Below are 16330 nucleotides of genomic sequence, written 5' to 3' on the forward strand. Positions count from 1 at the left end.
AAAAAAAAAAAAAAAAACAGCTTTCTAATTGGAAGCCATAATATAATAATACTATAGTTTAAAGGAACTAGGCAAGAAGAGAACTTTGAATGTACTGTTCCAGGGCAGCAAGTCTTATTGATGCAGATTAATTACCAAAATAGGCTTGTTTTATTAGGAATAAGCCTAGGGTTGGGTTCCATACATGTTAGGCTTTTGATCCCATGTGTTTTGAGTGTAATAGACCACTTTCATGGGTCTAAAAAGGGGACTCTAAGATTGAGTACGGGATTACTAGTTAGTTTCCATTTTCATTAGTTTCCTTTCTAGTTGGGCTTGATTTGAATTATATTTGTTTCCTTATGAGTCAAGTTATTAATTGAGTCAAGTCATTAATTGAGTCAAGTCCTCAGTAGTTAGTTTCCTTTTTCAACTAGTTTCTAATTTCAGTTAGTTTCTAATTTCAGTTTTTAGTAGCTATTGTATTAGGAGAATATTTGGTTTCCTTTTTGAGGAACCTTCTATTTTGTAATTCCCTCCTCCATTAACATTATAAATAAAGAAGAGGAGGCTCCTAAAGGCCTAGATGATTTTGATAAAAAAATTAATGGTTGTTGCTATTGTCTTCTACATGGAGATTTGTCTTGTGTTTGATCAAGGCTGATGGAATTGGTGTTTGATCCAATTGACTCTCAGCGGTGTGAAGCACAAGAGGTCCTCTTCCTTAACTCATCTTCTTCTTCTCTCAACTACACAAAGTGTTACTAATCTGCTCAAGTTCTTACAGTGGTTCTTTTGATAGAAAGATCCTACAGTTGAGACTTGGTTAGAGTCCCTATCCCAGTCTACATTAGCATGCGATTGATGAGAAAAGCAGTAGTAAAGACAACTTCAGACTAAAAAGTTTTAGGAACATGCATAGCAAATAGGAGGCTTCTATCAACTTCTACTAAACGGTGATTTTTTCCTCTCAACTACCCCATTTTGTTGGGGTGTGCCAAGACAAGCAGGCTGATGGATAATACCATTGTCAGTGAAAAAATCCTGTAGACCACCATACATGCACTCCTCCCTTTTAGTAGACCGGATAACTTTGATCCTAGTTTCAAACTGGGTGTAGATCATTTTATAAAAGGTTTGGTCTGTATCATAAACATCACTCTTTTGTTTCATAAGAATGATTTAAGTGCAACAAGAGAAACCATCAACAAATGAAAGTACCGATGGCCAATAAGGTGGTAGTAGAACAAGGTCACTAGACATCGGTATGCACAATGTGAAAGGGAACAACAGATCTATTACCATGATAGGAATAAGATGAACAAAAATGTTTAGCAAAAGTACATGGTTGATAATGAAATACATGAGAAGAAGATAAAGATGTAAATAAATGAGGTAACTGTTTCCTCATAACAACGAAAGAGGGATATCCCAAACGTTGATGCCAAAGCATCACATAATCTATAGAACTACCATCACTACGACCATATGCATAGGACTGTGGTGTAGTAAAAAAAGATAGTTGCAGCTCAAGGCGGTAGAGTCCACTCTCCTCACATCCATTGCCAATAATCCTCTTCGCCATTAAATCCTGAGAAAGACTGTGGGAAAGAAAAAAAGTGATGCAACAATTCAAAGATTTAGTCAAAGTGCTCACAGACAAAAGGTTCAAGGTAAGGTTAGGAACATGAAGAATTGAATTAAGTGAAATGGAAGAGGTAATGGGAATGCTGCCTTTATCAGATTCAGAGGAGAAGGTGCCATCAGTCATCAGAACCTTATCCTTACTAGAACAAAGAATCATAATAATGGGACGTACCAGTCATGTGCTCAGTAGTACCAGAGTCAATGACCCACGACGAAGTTGTGGAAGGTGTAGATGTGGTGACATGCATAGCGAAGCTGATCATCTTGTGAGGTAGATGGGCTATCAAGTTGAGACATGAACCAGTAGAGCACTGCAATATCATCCCTAGAAAAGAAACTGGTATCTACCTGAGGGTCCTCCAGGATTAGTCTATATCGTAGTAGCATGGGCTGTAGCCGCAACTCTACGGCCGCCATGTGTGCCAGTAGATCCACCACGTATAGTAAGACGGCCATGAAGAACCTAGCACCTCTCGTGTGCCCATGTTTCCCATAATGATCACACTGTCGGGGTCAATCATTGTCATCTCCATGGAATAACCCTTGGCCTCGGCCGCTTCCACGCCAATCTCTGTGGGCAGTGGAAGAAAGAGCAGATTGCTCAAGTGGAGGAGCAGGGTCCATAGCACCTCTTTTGGTCTCCTCACTCAATAGGTAACTATACACCTCATCAAGGGATGGAAGGGGTGACCGACTTAAAATCTGTATTTGGACTTGCTTATAGTTTGAGTTCAACCCACCAAGGAAGATCAAAACTCGCTCCTTTTCAAGGGATTTGTAGACCTTGTCTTCATCTTCAGCATTGGACAATTGAAGGTCTCAAGAATGATCATACTCCTCCCAGAGTCCTACAACAGTATTGTCGTAGTCAGAGATAGTCCTGTTCCCCTGCTTCATAGAGAGAGCCTGCTGAAAGAACTGGTAGACCTTAACAGAGTCACCCATCCTGCCATAGGTCTTGGAGACATTATCCCAAATATCCTTGGCAGTTTCCTTCCGAATAAATCTTCTGCCGATCTTAGGTTTCATGGAAAAATGGGCCAAGTCATAATAGTAGAATTCACAGTGTCCCATTTCTGGTATTCTGGATTAGAGACAGTGGGAGCCTTGATAGTCCCATTAATGTACCCCAAATTTCCCTTGACTCCTCATGGATAACTTCACATATCGTGACCAATCCAAATAGCTATCCAACTTGATAAGGGAAATCTGAGTGTTGGGGTTATCAAAGACGATTGGGCTGGGGTTGGTACTACTCGACCCACCTGATGTAGCTTGCAAGGGTTCAGTGAGAGCAGATATAATGTATGAGTACTCCTAAACATCCACAGTTGAAGATCCAAAGCAAGGGGCAATAGATTTGTCTTCTCAAAACAAATAAAATAAATCCAGCTAGCAAATCAAGATATAAGTCAAAGATATTCACACCAACCACATTCTTCAAGGTATATAATCATAACATAGGAGCTTAATAGTCCCAAGCATCATTCTTTACAAACACATAGCAATCAGAAGCATCACAGGGCAGATTTCAGAGAAAAAAGGCCAGAAAACAGGGCTGTCAGCACTATTTTTCCAAGGTAAAATGGGTTGTTCAGCCACAACTCGAAGAGGCTTGAAGTGAGACCAGGGGGGTGGTAATATACCCTAGGGCAGTCCAAATGGGCCTGGTTTCAACTCCAAAGCTGACCAGATGAGAGAGAAAGAGGGAAAACAAACCAGGGCTGGCTGTGAGCTTCCCTAGGCCTGGTTTTGCTTGTTGCAACCTTCAAATACCTCTTTCTTCAAAGGAAAACTTCCCTTGATGTCTCCATGGTCTCCTTGCCTGCCTATCTCATGGGTTCTTTAATTTTTTCACATAGAAGTCCCTTTCCTTGGAACCCCTTTGTAACCTAGGGTTCCAAATAGAAGAGAAGGGAGGAATATACGTTAGAATATAAGGATGGGAAGAGAACAGGGAAATGAAAGATTGGAGAAGAAGAAGAGGGGAAGGAAGAAGAAGAAGAAGAGAGAAGAGAATGGTGAAATGTTGTGTGTAGAAAAAAGATTCCCTACCATATATATATATATTACTTCACTTAACAAGATATGTGAAATTACATACACTTTCCTAGGGAGGTAAAAGGGAAAAAGAAAGTACAATAAGTGACGAGAGTAAAAATACACTTGACCCTAAAGTACCCTTATTACATAAACTCTAATACAATGGTCATTTTTGGCCTGCCCCTAGCCCTTTTAGCTCCATCCATATGGATTTGATCACTCCTCCGTACTGGAGCATCCAAAGGCCTCCTTTGGACATGTCCAAACCATCTTAAGTGGCATTCTCAAAGCTTGTCCTGAGTCGGGGCATCTCCCAAGTCAGTTCTAACTATAGTTGTCACGGTGCCAAGGCGAACCAAGGCGATGGAGGGTTGTCTTAGCGCTTAGGCGAGAAGGCGCCCGCCTTAAGGTGAACAAGGTGACCAAGTGTTGTTTTTATTTTCTGTATTTTCTAATATTATTTAGTAAACTATATATATCTTGTATCATAAAAAATCAAGATTAAACAACATCAAGTCATTAAAAATCAACATTTAGCCATATTAAATCATAAGAAATTAACATTAAGTCATATTAAGTTATAAAAAATCAAAATTTAGAGAAATGCTCTTGTTCTATAATAAGTTTGACTGGTCAAATGATTTTATTTTTACATGAGACTTTTTGTATTAGTTAAAACATAAAACCAGCTTTCCAACAAGTCTAAGATTACTTAAATCTGAGTTGTAATGATAAAGTTATGCTCCGGTCAAACTTATTTTTAAGTGCACGAATGCTATTAAAATCGTCTGAGTGAAAATAATTTTATGGATATCAAAACAAAAGATAATTTTATCGGACTTTTGGTTTTTAACAATGTTTTAACATGATAGAATTTATAAAATTTTCATAATTGAGAAAAACCCTAGCATTTAAAAGTTGAAAATCGCCTCTATAACCAAAATCCAATTTTTGTTGGACTAGGGGGTTGACTTTTTATCCTTGGAATTTGATTTTTAAACTATTTTTATTGGATTCAAATAGGGGGTATTTGTTTATTTATGAATAATATTTTAAGTATATGAAATAACAAATAAGTGCCAAAACACAAGGCAACATGCAGTGCAACAAGGCGATTGTCTCCTAGGCCCCAAGAAAACCGCCTGGACGCCTAGTCGACGCCTTGACAACTATGGTTCTAACTCAGTCATTCCTCTCTCTCTCTCTCTCTTCGAGTTTTGCTGCACATTCATCTCTACCACACTCAACTTATCTATATTACGCTTCTTGACTACCCAATCCCGTTACTTACATCATAACTGGTCTTATTGTCCTGTAGAATTTTCATATAAGCTTTAGAGGAATACGTTGATCACACAACACTCCAGATGCACATTTCCACTTCATCCATCCTACTTTAATTTTGTGAGAAACATCATCATCTATCTCACCTTGTTTATGGTTGATTCCAGCTATCTAAAATAGTTACTTTATGGGATCTCTCTCTCCTCAATTTTCACCACTTCGTTATCAGTCCTCAATCGACTATAGTTACAATCATATATTGTGTCTTCATTCTACTTATCTTAATATCTCTTGATTCCAATGTAGATCTCCATAATTCCAACTTATCATTAATTTCTGCCACTTTCTCAGTCACCAGTACAATACAAGGGACATGAAGGAAAATAAATGTTAAAAGAGGGACAAAAATGAAACCTGTCTTTTTAGGGATACAAATGTGGCAAAGGACTGGAATAAGATAAATATTAGGGGCATTTATGGTAAGTAGGGAATATAGGTTAAGAATATTGAGGGGAGGGTTGCCTTCTTCCCTGTCGTAAAACCAGAAACCAGCAATAACTTAACCTGTCTTAGCTTCAGCAGCTATTACCCTCTTGGTTCATCTCCTACTAGGTTAAGATTTCAAAAATATATTCCCAGCATCTGAACCTCTTGAAATTAACCAACAGCAGGTCTAACTATTTGACAATAAGAGTATATAAGCTCTGAAAACAATTCCGGTGGAACAAGAGAGAACCAATTCTGCACATTGCTTTTCTCTTCACAGTCTACACTGGCTTTTGAATCAGAGCTGGGTCCCCTTATGGTAAATAAGTAAACCCTCGAATCCCAAGAAGGAAGCATCAAGGATGAGGGAGTTCGAACTCAATCCTTAGGGACTGGGTACCGACAAAAACTGAGCAAAATTAATAATATACTTAGGGGTTGAGATGGGGAAGTATCCAGAGGAAAGAGGCTCGCATCAGAGGGAGGGAAACTCCAGTTTGCCTGTATGTTTCTCAGCCCTAAGATATTCTTGGACTGTCAGTACCGCCAGAAACAGTGGATAGCACTAGAAGATGATTCAAAACCCAACAGTAGGGATCCTTAAGGAAACTTTATAGCCTCTTTTTTCTTCTTCTTAATAGCTCTGATAACATGTGACAAACCAGGATCTGTAACCAGTACTTGCAAAGTAGAAGAGAGAGGAGAGGAGAGAGAACATTGGGAGAAGGAAAGAGCAATTGCTAAACCCCAAGGGTGCTAAGTCGACATGCGTCTGGCGAACCCCCTTGCCTCCTTGTGGCCAACCCCACTGTTTATATGGTTCTCATAGGAGCGGCACTAGCCCGACTCATGTGTGGGTCGTACACGTGCATCCGGGGATTAGTCAGGCCTAAGGTCTTGACATCCTTGGTAACAGAGAAAAGAAGCTTATGATCTATCATGTTATTCACCTTTATTTATATTAGCAAACCAAATAGACTCCCAGGAGTACACACTTGACAAGACGAAGACTGGTTACAACTAATTACAAAGTTACAATGAAAATAACTAAAAAAGACAAACACACCCAAACTCTACAACTGACGATGGGGACACTCCCCAAATATATATATATATATATTTGCATATCGCACGATAAATGTGTTTAGGAAAGGATCCATGCAGCCAACCCCATTTCGTTGGATAAGGCTTTGTTGCACAATAAGGTGTTTAATGCTTTAGAACTGTATTTTATGTATATCATAAGCATATTCATTTATTTTTTGATCATTTCCATGTGTATTTTTAGCATATTTTGTCTCTCCTATACAATATGGTACATCTCTTAAAATCACCCATTCGATGCGAAACTCAATACCGATACTTAAATCCTTGATTGGATCCACAACACTAAAGCTTCAGAAAGCTGAACTGATATATTACTTCAAACCGTTGGAGGGCCATATGCCCTTTTACATGTATAGTTGTTACGGCGTCTAGGCAGCCCAAGGCATTGGAGAGGGCCCAATAAACAAGGTGACACCAACAAGGTGACCAAGGTGTCTAAGTTGCCCTCCGAAGTCGAACAAGGCACTTGGACGCCTAGGCATCACCTTGACAACTATACTTACATGTATATGGTGTTTGCTAATGCAAAGTAGGATAGCATAAGGACTGTTTAGAGAAAACCTTACCACCAGGAAAAAAAAAAATAATAATAATAATAAAAACACCCTTTTTTACTAAAAGCCTGCACTAGGAATTTGAGATAAGCTGGAAATCTAACGTCTCATGCAATCTATAGCTGAGACAACATAAAAAAATATTGAGAGACCCAATTGACTTGTGGTTTTGGGGTTCGACTCACAACTGAAGGCTCTATATGAGTTCGGTGCCAACAAGCTTAAACATTCATGAACAGAGTAGTCTCAGGACCTGCAACTACACTTTGGCAGTAGATTCAAGTTCAGGTCTGGTCATGGACCTGGTTCTTAAGATACAAAAGCTGTTGGACTCTCTTCTTTGGTGAATATCTCAGCCTTGGGTATCGATTCAAGCCCCAAAATTGGAGGGAGAACATATGAGGCGTGAGGGAGGCCGAACCCATTTTATGTGGCTGTAACTGTCGCTAGTGGGCAGGAAAGGAACAGAAAATAAAAGGAGAAGAAAAATGGGGAAGGGAATGGAAGGGAAGGGAAGCAAAGAAAAATGAACAAGAAGGAAGGTAAAGGTTATATATAGGGTACCCTATATATATATATATATATAGGGTACATGGGAGAAAGGGAGGAAAGAACCAGCAGCCAACGGGCTGCAGTATCAGGACACGTAGGCCTACCCAAACAAAACCCAATTTCATTCCAATACTAACACATCAATGTCCTTACAATTACATATATATATATATATATATCTATATAAAAGAAATCCAACTCAATATGGAAATGACTCAACTAGGAAATAAATAAGGAAACTACCAAACAACTCATATATAATCTACCCATCATAACCTATAGATGATTGAAGCCCAAAAAATGAAGGACTCTTAGATTGCATCCAATGATGCTTTCGAGCAAGACTTTGGTCTATCAACGCTTCAAAAAAAAAAAAAAAAAAAAAAAAAAACCTTTTGACCAAAAACCCAGGTTGGTCTGGTTGCATCTCAGCTTGAGTCTTTGAAGTGGGTTTAATGCAGGAGTAGATTACAAGAAACTATCCCAGCAGTTTATAACCCCAAACAATACAAATAGGAGCAGGAAACAAAGAAATAAGACTATCAAATAAACCCCCAAGGATACAATATCCATATAGGAGTAAAACTACTCCAAAACCCGACCCGATAGAAGAGAGAAAGACCTTCTATAGAGCTGGAGAGAGAAAGGTGCGCGGCCAGGTCTATGGGAGTTCGATTGAGTTGCACTTTTGGGTGTAGATAGTCCTTAGGGAGGGTACAAAAACTCCCAAATATGAAGGGCTTCTGACGGCTGGTTATGGAGTTATGTGTTTTCTTGATTTTCAGACCTAGGAGAGAGAATGTGGAGAATTCTGTAGGAATAGCAACTTGTCTTCTTCAGATAACCTTCAAGAGAGGATCGATTGATCTTCTTAGAGTATAGAACCAGTCCTCCAAAGGATCTGCAGATCAGATCTCAAACTTGGGCAGTAATGAGGGTCGATTGGCTTAAGAACACGAACTCTTTGGCTGGCTGATTCTGATTTTGTATGCTTTAATATGTCTGAACTTCTAATAACAATAAACAGAAAATAAAAATAGAAAAAGAAGAATCGATGAAGGGTTGAGAAGGGTGAAAGAGAATAAAGGAATGGGTATCTCACCCCTCAAGTTTTGGGTATCACACCCCTCAAAGGTTTAGGCATCTCACCTCTCAATAATAGTTTTTTTAGCTAAAGATTAATCGCTCAATAATTTATTCATTCAAATCTCCAATTATAAATACATAGGCTCCTATATTTGTAGAGGGCCGAATAACAATCAAACTACTACTAGAAGCTAGTTTCCCAATAGGACTAGACACTGCTACTACAACTAGGAATTCAAAATAGGACTAGGAGTCTAGGACTTGACTTTATGACTCCAACATGGAGTAGGACTAACTAACTAATAGTCCATATAGGACTTTACAACCGACCAATGGCCTAATGGGTCTTTATTGAATTAAATAGCAACTAACTAAACTAATGAATTAAATCTCGTTTTTCTACTTTCTACTCATATTTTAGGCCCATTAAAGCGGTCAATTTCAAAGAAAACCCGTGGGATCAAAGGCCCAACACATATATAACACAACCCAAGGTTTATTTGCAATAAAATAAGCCCAAGTGATTTATCTACATCAGGGTTGTTCTTGTCCAACCATGACAAAGCAACGGCATCAAAATACAGTCAAAAGATTGAGGCAATGGGCCCAAGTGGATGCAAACAAGCCCTTCTCTAATCTTCCCCCGCGCAAGGATTAAAGTATCGGTATTGGCCGCCGTATCGGTCGGCTAAATCTAAGATACGTATTGGAGGGTATAATATCGTATTGGAGATACGCTAAGATATGCTAAAGATCAAGGATTAAAGTATTGGTATCGGTCGTTGTATTGGTCGACTAAATTTAAGATACGTATCGGAGGGGTATCATATTGTATCAGAGATACTTTAAACCATGCCCCCATGAGACTGAAAAAATGATCTGTTAATAGAAAGAGATAAGAATGTCTAGCAGACCCCACTTCATATAAGACTACAGTAGTATACCCACCCAACCTCTGTTTAAGTAAACCTGTTAAAAAAATAAAGTACTACCTCCTTTGTACGTCCAACTATTGGGCACCACAAACAAATTCAAAACTAATCTACTTCTATTTTAAAAATTATCCTCTCTTTTGGACCTATGGTATTATAATGCTCCCAATTAACAAATACAGTTCCAAGACCCTGATTTTGAGATTAATCACATCAAACACATCTGATCTTGCCGCTGCATTACCTATTGACAGTAAACTACTTGGGATTTGTTACAAGTCTATAGAGAGGAAGAAGGAACAAGACTTTTGATCGTTATATTTGTGGTCAAAAGGGACATTTTGCTAAAGCCTGCCCCCAACAGCATTTGTAGAAAAAGAAGTCTAAATTGGTTAACATGCTTCATCAGTTTTCTCTCCACCTTCCGGAAGACCAGGAAATTTTTTAAGATGCTGATATTGAATCCCTCTTTAGCCTTGATGATGACGAATCCCCTGACTCTCTCTTTGTTATTGATTTCCCTAAAGAAGAGGTTTCATCCGAAGATACAACCGAACCGGAAGAGATTGAGCCCATATACCAGTTGGAGACTCTTCCACCTCCCATCTCACTACAATCCCCTACCACTCCTAGTTACACTTTGGCCTTGGCCCCAGTCTATGTTCAACCAACTAGTTGGGATCGGCCTGTGAAGGTTATTGCTTATTTCGATACAGGAGCAGTCCTTACTATCATGGCCCCACATATCCTCCCTTCTCACTAATGGAAATCTTGTAAATAGCAGTTTCTCATTGCTAATGGCCAAACCTTCACTATTGATCTTGTGTCCAAACAACCAGTCAAGATCAAACTTTTCCCTACACTGGTACTTCATCACAAGGTATTGGGCTCAACCCTACCTAGTCGCGGACTCCTCCCTTGAGTTTTCCTAATCCTTTTAAGACTATGAGTTTGGGTTTTCTCAGTCCTATTAGGATTATGGGTGTAAAGAGAAGAGAAGAAAAAGAGACAGAAAGAGAGATCTACGATTGTGAAGCAAAGGGAGTCCCAATCGATTAGATTGGGGTTTCCCTCCTTCATTCATTAAATAGAACAATTATTACAAGTCTTGCTAGGAATAGGAAAGATAGCAATTATAAATCTTACTAGGAATAGGAAAGAACAAAATAGGAAACTAATACTAATTGCTAACTTCTAACTGTATTCAGTCCTAATAGGACTAGGAAAACCCATAGTCCTAATAGGGCTAAGAAAACTCGTAGTCCTAATAGGACTAAGAAAACTCAAACCCATAGTCAAGGATTAAAGTATCGGTTATCTAAATTTAAGATACATATCGGAGGGTATCTCGTTTTGGAGATACGCTAAGATATGCTAAAGATTAAGGATTAAAGTATCGGTATCGGTCACCGTATCGACTGCCTAAATTTAAGATGCCCATAGTCCTAGTAGGAGTAGGAAAACTCAACGGAGGAGTTCTAACAGGATTGAAACTAGGACTCTTTTGCTGATTTCTATTTTTAATTCAACCTAACTATTAAGCAGACTAAAGACTAAAGACTAAAGACTTGAGGATAATTAATATTAAAATTTGTATGGCCCATGTAACTCGGTTTGTGGGCAGTATAAATAGGCCTGCTATGACTTAAATGATAAAGTGGATGACTGTACATAACCCAACCCTAATGACACAGTTATAGAAACTTGTTTTGCGAGGAAGGGTATAATTACTGTGAGGCCCCTTAGACTTATGATATATCAAAAGGCTTTCATCAGGCCCCTTTTTTTTTTTTTTTTTTCTAATGTCAGATATCAGCTGGTGGATTAACTCCATGTTACAGGCTTACTCCAAAACTTATTGCAAACATATTAAATGGAAAAGCATGAGTTCTCAACTCTCATGTGCACTCTTTTAGAACTTTTCTAATCCATGAATCATCCTTAGTTATGGCTTCTGGTTGATATTCCTTCTTGTCATACAGGTTACGATAAACTATCTTTTGGGGAATTTGGGAAAGAAATACTCAAATACAGTTGGAGTAGTTGATCTTGGAGGTGGGTCTGTCCAAATGGCATATGCAATCTCACAAAAGGATGCTGCAAAGGCTCCACAGATATTGAAGGGAGAGGGCACATATGTTAAAGAGCTTTTTCTCAAGGGAACCAAATATTATCTTTACGTCCACAGGTTTTTTCTAATTTCCTATTTTATGAGTTTTTTTTTTTTTGGTAGATCTACTTTATGAGTTGATGTTTATGAAATATAGAACTGATGACCGATGATTGCTGAGTCTATATGGTGTGCCATCCACTTTTACTCATGTGTTCATAAATATTTTAATTATCATGAAATTCTGCCATGGAGGAATGAGAAAAAAATTCTTTAAGCATGCTCCTATTGTCTACAATGGGGAAGGAAACCTCATTTTTGTTGTTGCACTGGTACCCTGTAGATGTTGCATCTGTCTACATGGTGACCGATCAACTTTTACCGTTAATGTTTTGAGGGCATTATGTATTTCTGTCATTTAGGAAACGGAAGAATTGCTTTAATCATGCCAAATAATGTCCATGACAGGCGAGAAGGATTTTATTTTATTTTTCCAATTTTTATGCTCTGATCCCCTGTAAATATTGTGCCAATCCACATGATGAATTAACCTGGTGCCTGCATTTGGTCTTGTAGTTACTTGCATTATGGTTTATTAGCAGCTCGGGCTGAGATTCTGAAGGCTGTGGAAGGCTCTGGAAATCCATGCATCTTGAACGGATATCATGGTATATAGAATATCTAACTTTCAATCAATTACATTTTTTATGATCTATAATTTTTTTGTTTTTCAAGCCCTTAAGATATATATATATATACATATATATGGTCATTCAGACTCTGTGATGAGAGTCCTTGATTTTTTTTTACTGCATCACAGGCTTGTGAATTAAGATCCATATCCTTTTGTGCTTAACTGAATATCAAGGCATTGCCCATTCAACAGCAGATAGATGCACTGCCTTACCAGAACAGTTTTATTGCTGTGACTTGCAAGCATGTAATTGTATGTCGCAAAATCATCTAGTATAAGAAGGTATTAACTTGGCAATATCTTTGCTCTGCTAAGACATTGTTCTATTTGGCCACAGTAACCGAAGCTAGTGGTATTGACTTGGTATTCTTATTTTCTTCTTCCAACTTGTGGTAGCTTCCTTCAGACTTTCATTGTGTTCTAAGTGGTACATTTTATGAACTTTTTTCTGAAAGGTAATTCACTTTTCTTCGTTTTCCCTTTTCTTCTTCCCCAAGGATTGTACAAATACGGGGGTACTGCATATGAAGCATTCACATCTCCATCAGGTTCCAACCTTGGCAATTGCAGAGAGGCTGCCATCAAGGCTCTCAAAGCTAATGAATCAACATGTACACACATGAAGTGCACATTTGGTGGCGTATGGAATGGTGGTGGTGGGGATGGACAGAAAAATCTTTTTGTAGCTTCATTTTTCTTTGACAGGGCTTCTGAGGTTCGTCATTCTTGAAATAGATGCTGCGAACGTCTCTTTTAGTCTTGACTATAGAATTGATACAGTGGTTTTCCATCTTTCAATAATGTTGATTCTGAATTGATCTGCCCATAACAGGCTGGTTTTGTAGACCCCAACCTTCCGGTTGCAAAAGTTCGACCTGTGGACTTTAAGGATGCAGCTAAACGTGCTTGTGAAACCAGTCTTGAGGATGCAAAATCCACATATCCACACGTTGAAGAGGAGAATCTACCTTACCTATGCATGGACCTTGTCTATCAGTTCACGTTGCTTGTAGATGGGTTTGGTATGTGATATTTACAACTGAGGTGCTTAATATTCTTGCAGACTGAATATCCTTTGGTTAAAAAATCATTGGGGAATTCTTATCTTTTCATATTGCTGCTTGTTTATTGGACAGCCCTAGATCCGTGGCAAGAGATCACATTGGTGAAGAAAGTAAAGTATGGGAACGCACTGGTTGAAGCAGCATGGCCACTTGGTAGTGCCATTGAAGTTGCATCCTCATCAACATGACTGGAACAAGTTCTGGGGGAACTGGTTTCATTTTGCATCGGCAGTTCTTGAGCACAACAATCAATGTTTCTATAATTCTCAGATGCCGCAGATTAGATGTCATTAGATTCATCACAGGATCGGGTTAGAGTTGCATCAGATAGAGAACTGAATTTTTTGGGGGGGGGATCAAATTTTGAGAAGCAGAGAAAAATATGTTTACTCATTTTCGATTTGTATTATAAATTTGTTACTTTCTAAAGAAAATTGAGAGCGATTGTTTCATTTATGACACAATGGAGCACTGGCCGATGTTTTGAAATCCATATGTGACTTCTAAGCTTACCTCTGTAAGCTTAGACCTTTTTCCCAGGAAAGAAAAAAAAAGAAAAAAAAAATAAAAGGAAGTTTAGGCCTCAATTTCTAGTATTTCTCTTTTTTTTTTCTTTTTTTTGGGGTGGGGTGGGGGTTGGATTAAAATTGTTCATTGTTCGTAACCTCTTTTAGGCGATGTAGCCATGTGGGAATGCGTCTGGTAACAATTTTGCTATCAAGAAGTACTTTGATCTATAATTTTATGATTCTGTTCATATAGTAGAAACAAAATGACGTTTGGCATGCACTTCAATGGAATCACTTCCAATACTTACCTGTATTTATTAAAATGTCATCTTCAATTATACAATTACAAACATGCCATTACCTCTAATATAAAATTATTGGATCAATAATAGTGGACATAATTACGAAAATGGTATGAAAATGGTAACTCTGTTTGTCGCTTTGGTGGTTACAACAAAGAGCAATTCAAAATTAGGTAATAAAATAGGTAATTTCGCTTGTGGAATGGTAATTTCACTTTGGGCTCCAATAGACTGACCTGGCTTCGATGAAAGCTTGAGTTGAATCGAAGCCACAAAAAATGAGTAGCTTAACGGAAGCCAAAATGTCTTATTCCCATGGATTCTGGTATTTTGGGAAAGCAGCTTCAGGTACTGATACCGACCCTCAGTGCTAGTCTCGCAATTTTCATTTTTTGACGAGTCAAATCCACTGCCTAGACCAGAAGTCCCTAGCGAAGTTAAATTTTTCACAAATTCGTAGCTCGAGCAAATTGCTTCTAAATAACTTGATCGGAATTTGGCGGAGCTCTCTCTTGTAGGCAAACCATTACGGAGAGAATCTCAGAACCTCGACGTGATGGAATAGGACGACCTATGTCGCATCCCTCCACTCTTCCCCTTCTTTTCCTCAAACAACAACAATGGCAGCGTGCCTCATTGAAGAGAAGAGACGAGGAGCTATCAATCAGAACCATCAATTTGAGATGTATACACTTCTCTGTTCCTTCTAAAATATGAAAACAGGGGCTTTGCCCTCCACAAAACAGACAACCATCTTCTTCCCCTACTCCCGTCTTCACCATCGCCTCCATCCTCTCCTATGTCGTATTCCTCTGCTTTTTGTTAGAAAAGTGTACCCGATAATGAAGAATAAGATGACTGTTCGGATGAAAAATATTCCTGGATCACAGAAGACGAATAGTTGAAGCAGACTGGCAAGGATGTTGAAGCCAACGAACCAAAACAAGTTGAGTTGTATCAGAAGAAGATACTCTCCTTAAGGTCTGAAACGCCCTCACAGTAGTACAATGGGGAATTCTTGCGTTTTACCTCCAAAATAAAACAATACCTCTGATATCTGTTTGATTGTACACAAACTCTAATCCTTTGGGAGAGAGGCTAGACCCACTAAGTATGGTTTTGTAATACTGTTCATATGCAATGGTCAAAACAGAGAGAGAGAGAGAGATGTATTATGTCCATGATAGAGTATAGTATATATAGATGTATGTATGTAAAGGTATGGGTCCTACCCCTTACACGTACAATGGCACCTGTCCACGTACATACCTATCTATATATGGACACCTCCCTGTACATATGGGTGGGTATGTATGTATAAACACCTATATGCATTTGAACTTAAAATTTAAATCGTGCAAAAAGAAAAGAATCTCTTGACCTGCACGCACACGTGCACCCACACCTGCATCTGTACCCGGCTCAGCTTGGCTCAACGCGCATGATTCAAAAGATCTCAGGAAACTACACACATAAGAAGTAAGAGAGTTTCTCTCCAAAGGGCTCGAACCCTTGAGTAACAAGTTTATATATATGTTTACATTTCCACTCCTAACCAATGTGAGATTAAACACATTGACCTTTAACACAAGATTTTGGCTTTTGTTTATAAGTTTTTGAAATTTTCATTCAAAATTTTTCTCCAAAACCTTTTAAGCTCAAAGCTCGAAAGTTAAAGTAAAAGCAAAAAAAAATAAAATAAAACTTAAACAAGGGGTATGTTATAATTTTGAAACTTTGTTTTATAATATAAAGTAAGTACTTATATATAAAAACAACAATCCCGCACAAGTTTCGAAATTTCAATAAAAAACATGTAGGAACTTAGTAAGCGTATTAGACATAGTAGAACACATCGTTACAAGTGTTTTAGGATTTGAACCTATACTAGGTCTAATGAACTACGCTACAGAGTATGAGTGAAGTGACTTTTTGAACATTTCCTCATCGTCGTAGTCAACTAGCTCACCAGCCATATCTT

General features: G+C 38.4%; 1 protein-coding gene across 1 annotated transcript in view; it reads left to right on the forward strand.

Moving 5' to 3' along the window:
• The window catches only part of LOC122081959 (apyrase 2-like), a 25532-nt gene extending 11535 nt beyond the window's left edge, over positions 1-13997 (forward strand). Inside the window, exons 5-9 of the mRNA XM_042649399.1 lie at positions 11653-11858; positions 12357-12448; positions 12972-13189; positions 13307-13496; positions 13611-13997. Of these exons, the coding sequence (XP_042505333.1) occupies positions 11653-11858; positions 12357-12448; positions 12972-13189; positions 13307-13496; positions 13611-13726 (822 nt within the window). The 3' untranslated portion in view covers positions 13727-13997. The remainder of the gene's footprint in view (positions 1-11652; positions 11859-12356; positions 12449-12971; positions 13190-13306; positions 13497-13610) is intronic.
• Positions 13998-16330: the final 2333 nt, after the last annotated feature.

The sequence above is a fragment of the Macadamia integrifolia genome, chromosome 6 (assembly GCF_013358625.1).
Source record: "Macadamia integrifolia cultivar HAES 741 chromosome 6, SCU_Mint_v3, whole genome shotgun sequence".
NCBI lineage: Eukaryota > Viridiplantae > Streptophyta > Magnoliopsida > Proteales > Proteaceae > Macadamia > Macadamia integrifolia.